Source organism: Larus michahellis, chromosome 30, assembly GCF_964199755.1.
Source record: "Larus michahellis chromosome 30, bLarMic1.1, whole genome shotgun sequence".
NCBI classification, from domain to species: Eukaryota; Metazoa; Chordata; class Aves; order Charadriiformes; family Laridae; genus Larus; species Larus michahellis.
The window spans coordinates 1,028,043-1,039,760 of NC_133925.1; the positions used below are offsets into that span (position 1 = coordinate 1,028,043).

The window sequence follows — 11,718 nt, forward strand, 5'->3', positions numbered from 1 at the left end:
CGGGATCGCGGGGACAGGGATCGGGATCCGGGGGATCCCAACTGGGATCGGGGGGGATCCAAACTGGGATCGGGGGGGATCCAAACTGGGATGATCCCAACTGGGATCGGGGAGGATCCAAACTGCGATCGGGGGGATTCCGACTGGGATCGGGGGGATTCCGGGGATTTGGGGAGCAAACCCCCCCCCCCGCCTTGGGATTGGGACCGGGGGGCTCGGGATCAGGAAAGCCACGCTGGGCTCCCACGGGGGCCAGAAAGCCCAGCTGGGAGCCCTGCTAGCCACGCTCGGAGCTCTGCTAGCCACGCCGGGCTCTAGCGCTAGCCACCAAAGCCCAGCTCAGAGCCGTGCTAGCCATGCCCAGAGCTGTGCTAGCCACGCTGGGCTCCAATAGTAGCCCCCAAACCCCAGCTCGGAGCCATGCTAGCCATGCCCAGAGCTGTGCTAGCCACACTGGCCTCCAATTTTGGCCAGAAAGAGCAGCTCAGAGCTGTGCTAGCCACGCTGGGCTCCAATAGTAGCCACCAAAGCCCAGCTCGGAGCCTTGCTAGCCATGCCCAGCACTGGTACTAGCCCCCAAAGCCCAGCTCAGAGCCGTGCTAGCCATGCTCAGAGCTGTGCTAGCCACGCTGGGCTCCAACAGTAGCCACCAAAGCCCAGCTCAGAGCCATGCTAGCCATTCTCAGAGCTGTGCTAGCCACTCTGGGCTACAATATGACCCAGAAAGCCCAGCTCAGAACCATGCTAGCCATGCTCGGAGCCGTGCTAGCCACGCTGGGCTCCCATATTAGTCAGAAAGCCCAGCTCAGAGCCGTGCTAGCCATGCTCGGAGCTGTGCTAGCCACACTGGGCTCCAATAGTAGCCCCCAAAGGTCAGCTCAGAGCTGTGCTAGCCATGCTCGGAGCTCTGCTAGCCACGCTGGGCTCCAGTATTAGTCAGAAAGCCCAGCTCAGAGCAGTGCTAGCCATTTTGGGCTCCAATTTTGGCCAGAAAGCCCAGCTCGGAGCCGTGCTAGCCATGCTCAGAGCCGTGCTAGCCGCACTGGGCTCCGATATTAGTCAGAAAGCCCAGCTCAGAGCAGTGCTAGCCCAGCTCGGAGCCATGCTAGCCATTCTCAGAGCAGTGCTAGCCATTTTGGGCTCCAATTTTGGCCAGAAAGCCCAGCTCAGAGCTGTGCTAGCCACGCTGGCCTCCAATATGAGCCAGAAAGCCCAGCGCAGAGCTGTGCTAGCCATGCTTGGAGCTGGGCTAGCCACACTGGCCTCCAATAGTAGCCCCCAAAGGTCAGCTCAGAGCTGTGCTAGCCATGCTCGGAGCCATGCTAGCCACAGTGGCCTCGAATTTTGGCCAGAAAGAGCAGCTCAGAGCTGTGCTAGCCACGCTGGGCTCCAATAGTAGCCACCAAAGCCCAGCTTGGAGCCTTGCTAGCCATGCTCAGAACTGATATTAGCCACCAAAGCCCATCTCAGAGCCGTGCTAGCCATGCTTGGAGCCGTGCTAGCCACGTTGGGCTCCAATATTAGCCCCCAAACCCCAGGTCAGAGCCGTGCTAGCCGTGCCCAGCACTGGTACTAGCCACCAAAGCCCAACTCAGAGCTGTGCTAGCCATTCTCAGAGCTGTGCTAGCCATGCTCGGAGCCTTGCTAGCCACACTGGGCTCCGATATTAGTCAGAAAGCCCAGCTCGGAGCTGTGCTAGCCATTCTCAGAGCAGTGCTAGCCATTCTCGGCTCCAATATGAGCCAGAAAGCCCAGCTCAGAGCCATGCTAGCCATGCTCGGAGCCATGCTAGCCACGTTGGGCTCCAATATTAGCCCCCAAACCCCAGGACAGAGCCGTGCTAGCCATGCTTGGAGCTGTGCTAGCCACGCTGGGCTCCGATATTAGTCAGAAAGCCCAGCTCAGAGCTGTGCTAGCCCAGCTCGGAGCCACGCTAGCCATTCTCAGAGCTGGGCTAGCCATTCTGGGCTCCAATCTGAGCCAGAAAGCCCAGCGCAGAGCTGTGCTAGCCCAGCTCGGAGCTGTGCTAGCCATTCTCAGAGCTGTGCTAGACATGCTCGGAGCCGTGCTAGCCACACTGGGCTCCGATATTAGTCAGAAAGCCCAGCTCCGGGCCATGCTAGCCATGCTCGGAGCTGTGCTAGCCACACTTGGATTCAATCTTAGCCCCCAGAGCCCAGTTCCGAGCCGTGCTAGCCAAACTCAGCTCTGAGGTGGTCCCGGAAAGCCCAGCTGCCTGTTGGGCAAGTGATTTCATCTTAAGGGCTTCTAGGAAAGCCCAGCCTTAAGTTTTGGTAGCCAAGCTCGGGTTTAAGCTCTTCTAAGCTAGCCCAGCCTTGAGAACTGGTAGCCACACTCACCATTAAGCTCTTGGAAGCTAGCCCAGCGTTGAGTTTTGGTAGCCAAGCTCGGGTTTAAGCTCTTCAGGATAGCCCAGTCTTGAGGTTTGGTAGCCAAGCTCAGCTTTAAGCTCTTCTAAGGCAGCCAAGCGTTGAGTTTTGGTAGCCACGCTTGGCTTCACACCTGTCTAGGAAAGCCCAGCATTGAGTTTTGGTAGCCAAGCTCAGATTAAAGCTCTTCAAGATAGCCCAGCGCTGAGTTTTGGTAGCCAAGCTCGGGTTTAAGCTCTTCTAAGGCAGCCAAGCGTTGAGTTTTGGTAGCCAAGGTCAGCTTTAAGCTCTTCTAAGGCAGCCAAGTGCTGAGTTTTGCTAGCCACACTTGGCTTCACACCTGTCTAGGAAAGCCCAGCGCTGAGTTCTGGTAGCCAAGCTCGGGTTTAAGCTCTTCTAAGGCAGCCCAGCATTGAGTTTTGGTAGCCAAGCTCGGGTTTAAGCTCTTCTAAGGCAGCCAAGCGTTGAGTTTTGGTAGCCAAGCTCGGGTTTAAGCTCTTCTAAGGCAGCCAAGCGTTGAGTTTTGGTAGCCAAGCTCGGGTTTAAGCTCTTCTAAGGCAGCCAAGCGTTGAGTTTTGCTAGCCACGCTTGGCTTCACACCTGTCTAGGAAAGCCCAGCGTTGAGTTTTGGTAGCCAAGCTCGGGTTTAAGCTCTTCTAAGGCAGCCCAGCATTGAGTTTTGGTAGCCAAGCTCAGATTAAAGCTCTTCAAGATAGCCCAGCATTGAGGTTTGGTAGCCAAGCTCAGCTTTAAGCTCTTCTAAGGCAGCCAAGTGCTGAGTTTCGGTAGCCACGCTTGGCTTCACACCTGTCTAGGAAAGCCCAGTGCTGAGTTCTGGTAGCCAAGCTCGGGTTTAAGCTCTTCTAAGGCAGCCAAGCGTTGAGTTTTGGTAGCCAAGCTCGGGTTTAAGCTCTTCTAAGGCAGCCAAGCGTTGAGTTTTGGTAGCCAAGCTCAGATTAAAGCTCTTCTAAGGCAGTCCAGCATTGAGTTTTGGTAGCCAAGCTCGGTTTTAAGCTCTTCTAAGGCAGTCCAGCATTGAGTTTTGGTAGCCAAGCTCGGGTTTAAGCTCTTCTAAGGCAGCCCAGCGTTGAGTTTTGGTAGCCAAGCTCAGCTTTAAGCTCTTCTAAGGCAGCCAAGTGCTGAGTTTTGCTAGCCATGCTTGGCTTCACACCTGTCTAGGAAAGCCCAGCGCTGAGTTCTGGTAGCCAAGCTCGGGTTTAAGCTCTTCTAAGGCAGCCCAGCATTGAGTTTTGGTAGCCAAGCTCGGGTTTAAGCTCTTCTAAGGCAGCCAAGCATTGAGTTTTGGTAGCCAAGCCCGGGTTTAAGCTCTTCTAAGCTAGCCCAGCCTTGACAACTGGTAGCCACACTCACCATTAAGCTCTTGGAAGCTAGCCCAGCACTGAGTTTTGATAGCCATGCCCAGCCTTAAGCTCATCTAGGAAAGCCCAGCGTTGAGTTTTGGTAGCCAAGGTCAGATTAAAGCTCTTCTAAGGCAGCCAAGCGTTGAGTTTTGCTAGCCACGCTTGGCTTCACACCTGTCTAGGAAAGCCCAGCGCTGAGTTTTGGTAGCCAAGCTCAGGTTTAAGCTCTTCTAAGGCAGCCCAGCGTTGAGAACTGGTAGCCACACTCACCATTAAGCTCCTGGAAGCTAGCCCAGCGTTGAGTTTTGGTAGCCAAGCTTGGCTTTAAGCTCTTCTAAGGTAGCCCAGCCTCGAAAACTGGTGGCCAAGCTCACCGTTGAGCTCTTGGAAGCTAGCCTGACGGTGAGGTTTGGTAGCCGAGCTCATCTTCACGGGGTGGGTGACATGGGTGGGTGACATGGGCGTGGGGGGGGGGGGGGCGTGCGCCGCTGTGATGTCATCAAGGGCGGGGGGGGGGGGGGAAGGTGGGTTTTTGGGGTGAGAAACCCGTCGAGGAGGAACTTCTCGCGGGGGTGAACTTCCCCTTCTGGAGGTGACTTCTTGGGGGGGGGGGGGGGGGTTTCACATCGTCTTTTTCGGGTCAAAACCGCTTCCTCCCCCCCTGGCGGAGGAGGGGGATGACCTGGGGAGGTTGGGGGGGGGGGGGGGGGTGGGCCACCTGCCGGTGGCCGCGGCGGCAACCGAGCCCGGGAAAAAAAAAAAACAAACCCAACCCAACCCCCGGGAAGCCCCCCCCTAAAAACATGGCGGTTCTTCTCCTCCGTAGTCCGGGCCAGGGCTCCCACGGTCTACCCCTTGGTCCCCTGCGCCTGCGAGGACCCCGAGGTCAGCGTGGGCTGCTTGGTCAGCGACTTCTTCCCCGAACCGGCCACCGTCACCTGGAGCTCGGGAGCCTCCGGCAACCAGGAGACCTTCCCCGTCGTCTACAGCAACAGCTACTACACCCTCAGCTCCCAGTTCACCTTCCCCGTCGCCCAACTGCAGGGCAACACCTTCCAGTGCAACGTCAACCACAGCCCCACCGGGACCAGCACCAAGACCATCGAGGGTAAGCAGCTCCCGGCCTTGCACCCTCTCTTGGTGGCCACCTCGCTGGGTCAGCCTTGCCTCCAGCCTTGCATGACGTCTTGGAGGCCACCTCAATGGGTTGACCTTGCCTCCAGCCTTGCATGACGTCTTGGAGGCCACCTCAATGGGTTGACCTTGCCTCCAGCCTTGCATGACGTCTTGGAGGCCACCTCAATGGGTTGACCTTGCCTCCAGCCTTGCATGACGTCTTGGAGGCCACCTCAATGGGTTGACCTTGCCTCCAGCCTTGCATGACGTCTTGGAGGCCACCTCAATGGGTTGACCTTGCCTCCAGCCTTGCATGACGTCTTGGTGGCCACCTCAATGGGTTGACTTTGCCTCCAGCCTTGCATGATGTCTTGGAGGCCACTTCAATGGGTTGACCTTGCCTCCAGCCTTGCATGACGTCTTGGAGGCAACCTCGATGGGTTGGCTTTGCCTCCAGCCTTGCATGATGTCTTGGAGGCCACCTCAATGGGTTGACCTTGCCCACAGCCTTGGCCACCTTGCTGGGTTGGCCTTGCCCACAGCCTCGCATGACGTCTTGGAGGTCACCTCAATGGGTTGACCTTGCCTCCAGCCTTGCATGACGTCTTGGAGGCCACCTCGCTGGGTTGGCCTTGCCCACAGCCTTGGCCACCTCGCTGGGTTGACCTTGCCTCCAGCCTTGCATGACGTCTTGGAGGCCACCTCAATGGGTTGACCTTGCCTCCAGCCTTGCATGACGTCTTGGAGGCCACCTCAATGGGTTGACCTTGCCTCCAGCCTTGCATGACGTCTTGGAGGCCACCTCAATGGGTTGACCTTGCCCACAGCCTTGGCCACCTTGCTGGGTTGGCCTTGCCCACAGCCTCGCATGACGTCTTGGAGGTCACCTCGCTGGGTTGACCTTGCCCCCAGCCTCGCATGACGTCTCGGAGGCAACCTCGATGGGTTGACCTTGCCCCCAGCCTCGCATGACGTCTCGGAGGCAACCTCGCTGGGTCAGCCTTGCCCCCAGCCTTGCATGATGTCTTGGAGGCCACCTCAATGGGTTGACCTTGCCTCCAGCCTTGCATGATGTGTTGGAGGCCACTTCAATGGGTTGACCTTGCCTCCAGCCTTGCATGATGTCTTGGTGGCCACCTCGATGGGTTGACCTTGCCCACAGCCTTGGCCACCTCGCTGGGTTGGCCTTGCCCACAGCCTCGCATGACGTCTTGGAGGTCACCTCGCTGGGTTGGCCTTGCCCACAGCCTCGCATGATGTCTTGGTGGCCACCTCGCTGGGTTGACCTTGCCCACAGCCTTGCATGACGTCTTGGAGGCCACCTCGCTGGGTTGACCTTGCCTCCAGCCTCGCATGACATCTTGGTGGCCACCTCGCTGGGTTGGCCTTGCCCCCAGCCTTGCATGATGTCTTGGTGGCCACCTCGCTGGGTTGACCTTGCTCCTTGGTTGGCCTTCTGCTCCTTGAAGAACATCTCGGTCACTTCTTCTCCCTGACGTTCTGCAGACGTATGCCCTGTACCCGTGGCGGTGAAGCTCCTGGGTGACCCCAACAAGTACCACCAGGATGAAAAGGTCCTGCTGCTCTGCCTCATCGAGGGTGTGGGAGCTGAAGAAGCCCAGGTGCAATGGATGGTCAACCACGAGGTGACGGACCTCCACCAGCAGGACTACTCCTGCAACAAGTGCTCCGGTGACAAGGCCACCTTCACGAGCCAGGTCAACGTCAGCCGGCAGAGCTGGGACCATGGGGCTGAGTTCTCCTGCAAGGTGACCCACTCGTCGCTGGAGAAGCCGGCCGTCTTCAACATCAGCACCTTCTGCGCAGGTGAAGTGGAGGAAGGGGCGGTTTTCCTGGAGGTCCCGGATGGGTGGTGGGCGGGGCGGGCCACGGAGAGGCAGAGGGGTGGTTGGTTGGACGGCGGGGTGGACTGGGAGGAGATTGGTCGGAGAACGTAGTGGTGGAGGGGTGGGAGGAAGGGTTGGTGGAAGTATAGGGAGATGGAGGGAGTTGGTGGACCCACCAGATGGATGGATGGATGGTGGTGGAAGTATAGGGAGATGGAGGGGCTGGTGGACCCACCAGATGGTTGAGATGGATGGATGGGTGGGTGGGTGGATGGATGGACAGTGGTAGAAGTACATGGAGATGGAGGGGTTGGTGGACCCACCAGATGGGTGGATGGTGGTGGAAGTATATGGAGATGGAGGGGTTGGTGGACCCACCAGATGGTTGAGATGGATGGATGGGTGGGTGGGTGGATGGATGGATGGACGGACAGTGGTAGAAGTATATGGAGATGGAGGGGTTGGTGGACCCACCAGATGGGTGGATGGTGGTGGAAGTATATGGAGATGGAGGGGTTGGTGGACCCACCAGATGGTTGAGATGGATGGATGGGTGGGTGGGTGGATGGATGGATGGATGGACAGTGGTAGAAGTATATGGAGATGGAGGGGTTGGTGGACCCACCAGATGGATGGATGGTGGTGGAAGCATATGGAGATGGAGAGGTTGGTGGACCCACCAGATGGTTGAGATGGATGGATGGTGGGCAGGTGGTGGAAGCATATGGAGATGGAGGGGTTGGTAGACCCGCCAGATGGATGGATGGACGGTGGTGGAAGCATAGGGAGATGGAGGGGGGCTGGTGGACCCACCAGATGGTTGGGATGGATGGATCCATTTTTTCCGGACCGAAATCGGGGGGGCGGGGGGGGAAAAAAACCCCCAAAAAACCCGGCTCAATTCAGCTGAAAAACCACCCCCCCGGCCCCGCCCAAAAAAACCAACCAAAACAAAAAAATGGGCGGGGCAGAAATTTTCTTGGAAATCCGCCCAAATTTGCCGGAAAACTCATTATGTTTTGGTGGGGGGGGGGGAGGGGAGAAGGGGTGGAAGCTTCTCCCGACGAGCGTTTTCGGGAGGTGGGGGGAGGGGGGGGGGGCACCAAAAGCTTTCGCTGCCCCTAATTTGGCGTCCGCCCCGCCCCGCCCCGCCCCGTAGATTGCAAACCCGGGGTGGCCGTCACCCTCCTCCCCCCGTCCTTGGAGGACCTCTACCTCAGCCAGAACGGCAGCGTCACCTGCGTGGCCACCAACTTGAAGGAACCCAAAGAAGCCAAATTCAACTGGAGCCGGGATCAAGGCAAAGCCTTGGATGTCGTTCCGGGAACGCCGGAAAAATTGGACAACGGGTTTTACCGCCTCACCAGCACCTTGAAGATCTGCGCCGACGAGTGGAACTCCGGCGAGAAGTTCACCTGCACCCTCAAAAGCCCCGAACTGGAGGAACCCCTCACCAAGACCATTAAGAAGAACATAGGTAGGCGCCTCCCGCCCCGCCCCGCCCCGCCCCGCGTCTCCCTCCGGGGGCGCGGGAGGGGACGGGGCGCTAGCCGTCGTGGTGGCCACCGAGAAGCTCGGGGAGAAGGGAGGGGTTCGGCGAGGGAAGAGCGGGTCTGGGGCAAGTGGAAGCCGCTGGTTGGAAAAGCGGAGTCTACTGGGAGAGGCTACTGGAAGAGGTTAGCCAACTGGGAGAGGCTACTGGAAGAGGGTAGCCAACTGGGAGAGGCTACTGGAAGAGGTTAGCCAACTGGGCGAGGCTACTGGAAGAGGCTAGCCAACTGGGCGAGGCTACTGGAAGAGGCTAGCCTACTGGGCGAGGCTACTGGGAGCGGCTAGCCTACTGGGCGAGGCTACTGGGAGCGGCTAGCCTACTGGGAGAGGCTACTGGGAGCGGCTAGCCTACTGGGAGAGGCTAGCCAACTGTGAGAGGCTACTGGAAGAGGGTAGCCAACTGGGAGAGGCTACTGGAAGAGGTTAGCCTACTGGGAGAGGCTACTGGAAGAGGGTAGCCAACTGGGAGAGGCTACTGGAAGAGGGTAGCCAACTGGGAGAGGCTACTGGAAGAGGTTAGCCTACTGGGAGAGGCTACTGGAAGAGGTTAGCCTACTGGGAGAGGCTACTGGGAGCAGCTAGCCTACTGGGAGAGGCTACTGGAAGAGGCTAGCCAACTGGGAGAGGCTACTGGAAGAGGCTAGTTGGAGAGCTTGGGGCTACTGGGAGAGTCAACTGGGCCAGTCTGCTGGAAGGGTCTGGTCTACCGGAAGGAACTCGTCCGCTGGAAGGGTCTTCTCCACTGGAGAGGTCAACGTCAACTGGGAGGGTCTACCGGAAGAGGCTAATCTACTGGAAGGGTCTAGTTGGAGAGCTTGGGGCTACTGGGAGAGTCAACTGGGCCGGTCAACGGGAGGAGAGGAGTCTACTGGAAGGGTCGCGTCCGCTGGCGAGGTCAACCGGGAGGGGCTACTGGAAGAGATGAGTCTACTGGAAAGGTCTAGCTTACTGGGAGAGGCAACTGGGCCGGTCTCCGGGAAGAGGTCGGTCTACTGGGTCCCGTCCCTTGACCTTCTCTTACGCCCCACCCCGCAGAGGTCTCCGTGAAGGCCCCTTACGTTTACGTCTTCCCTCCGCCCGCCGAGGAATTGGCCCGCCAAGAGACGGCCACCTTGACCTGCTTGGCCTCGGGCTTCCGTCCAAGCGACATCTTGGTCACCTGGACCCAAGAAGACCGTCCCGTCCCTCCCGAGAGCTTCTCCAATTTTGGCCCGGAGCAAGAAGGGGACACCTACGCCATCTACAGCAAGTTGAAGGTGCCGGCGGCCGCCTGGCAACGGGGCGACTCCTTCGCCTGCGTGGTGGCCCACGACGGCATCTCCATGAAGTTCGTGCAGAAGAACCTGGACAAGAGCATCGGTAAACCCACCGCCGTCAACGTCTCGGTGGTCCTGGCCGACTCCGACGTCACCTGCTACTGAGCCGGGACGGGGGGAGGGGGGGGGGGGAAGGGGACAGACGCGGGGTGGGAGGGGGGGCGGGGGCCACCGCGGGGAGGGGGCTGTAATTCCGCATCCGAATAAAAAAAAAAAAAAAAGAAAAAAAACAAAGCAAAACCAAAAAAACGACCCAAAATAACCCAACCCCAACCAGCCATCCCCCCCCTCCGAAAAAAAAATTCCCCGCGACGCGAGGCGGAGACGCCGGGCGGGGCCTCTCGGGGGGGTGGAACTAACCTCCCCCCCCTCCTCCTCCTCCTCTTCCACCTCGTTAGGATTAATTAGCGCAAACGAAGGGTTGGGGGAGACGGGGCGGAGGCGGCTTCGCCCGGGAAGGTCAAGGTGGGGATGGGGGAGGGAGAGGAACCCACCCAACGGCGCCGGGGTCGGGGGGTGGGACAACCTGGGGGCCGTCTCCATCGTCCCTCCACAAGCGGGAAATTCCTCCCCCCGCCCAAAAAAAAGGGCTTTTTCACCCCCAAAAAAAAACCCCCCGAAAAAACAAATCCCGGCCCCCGCTCACCCGACGCGGAGGTCCGAGGAGATTTCACCCGGGGGCGAAATTCGGGCTTTGGGGGCAAGAATTGGGTGAAAAATGGGGTTTTTTTTTGTTTTTTTGGCCGCGCGCAGCCAAAATTCCTGGCGGGCGCGTTGCTCGCGGCAGGGTTTTGGCCAAGGATTGGGTGGAAAATGGGCAAAAATTGGGGTTTTTTTGCTGCTGGCACCCAAAAATCCTCACGGTCCGTTGGACCACGGAAGGGTTTTGGCCAAGAATCGGGTGGGAAATGGGTGAAAACGGGTGAAAACGGAGGGTTTTTTTGCCCGCGCGCACCCCAAATTCCTCATGGGCACGTTGCGCACGGCAGGGTTTTGGCCAACAATTTGGTGGAAAATGGATGAAAATGGGCGAAAATGGGGGTTTTTTTGCTGCTTGCACCCAAAAATCCTCGTGGCCCCTTGGGCCACAGAAGGGTTTTGGCCAAGGATTGGGTGGAAAATGGGTGAAAATGGGCAAAAATTGGGGTTTTTTGCTGCTTGCACACAAAAATCCTCATGGCCCCTTGGGCCACAGAAGGGTTTTGGCCAAGAATTGGGTGGAAAATGGGTGAAAATGGAGGTTTTTTGCCGCACACACCCAAAAATCACGGGCGTGTTGCTCGCAGGAGGATTTTGGCCAAGAATTGGGTAGAAAAAGGGGGAAAAATGGGTGAAAATGGGCTTTTTTTTTGCTGCTTGCACCCCAAAATCCTCATGGGCACGTTGCTTGCAACAGGGTTTTGGCAAGAATTGGGTAGAAAATGGGTGAAAATGGGTGAAAATTGAGGGGTTTTGCTGCTTGCACCCCAAAATCATCATGGACACATTTCTCGCAGCGGGTTTTTGGCCAAGGATTGGGTGGAAAATGGGGGAAAATGGGGGTTTTTGCTGCTTGCGCCCCAAAATCATCATGGCCCCTTGGATCACGGCAGGGTTTTGGTCAAGAATTGGGTGGAAAATGGGCAAAAATTGGGTTTTTTGCTGCTTGCGTCCAAAAACCCTCATGGCCACTTTGCTCGGAGGGGGGTTTTGGAACAGAATTGGGGAGAAAATGGGTGAAAATGGAGGTTTTTTACCTCTTGCACCCAAAAATCATCATGGACACATTGCTTGCAGTGGGTTTTTGGCCAAAAATTGGGTAGAAAATGGGTGAAAATGGTGTTTTTTTGCCACTTTCTCCAAAAAATGCTGCACCGCTTTGCTTGCAGCAAGATTTTGGCCAAGGATTGGGTAGAAAATGGGTGAAAATGGGGGTTTTTTTTGCTGCTTGCACCCAAAAATCCTCATGGACACGTTTCTCGCAGCAGGTTTTTGGCCCAGAATTGGGTAGAAAATGGGTGAAAATGGGTTTTTTCCTGCACGCAACAAAAAAAATCCTGCACCCTTTACTTTGCAGCAGGATTTTAGCACAAAAGCTGGGTAGAAAATGGGTGAAAAAGGGGCTTTTCGCAGCTTGGACCAAAAATCCTCATTACCA

At 57.5% G+C, this 11,718-nt stretch overlaps 1 gene segment (V, D, J or C); it reads left to right on the forward strand.

The window, feature by feature from the left end:
- Positions 1–895: 895 nt before the first annotated feature.
- Positions 896–9,778, forward strand: LOC141735287 (Ig alpha-1 chain C region-like). The segment is given in 5 exon segments: positions 896–1,284; positions 4,540–4,859; positions 6,374–6,694; positions 7,874–8,191; positions 9,301–9,778. Coding segments are annotated over 5 exon segments (1,734 nt in total).
- Positions 9,779–11,718: the final 1,940 nt, after the last annotated feature.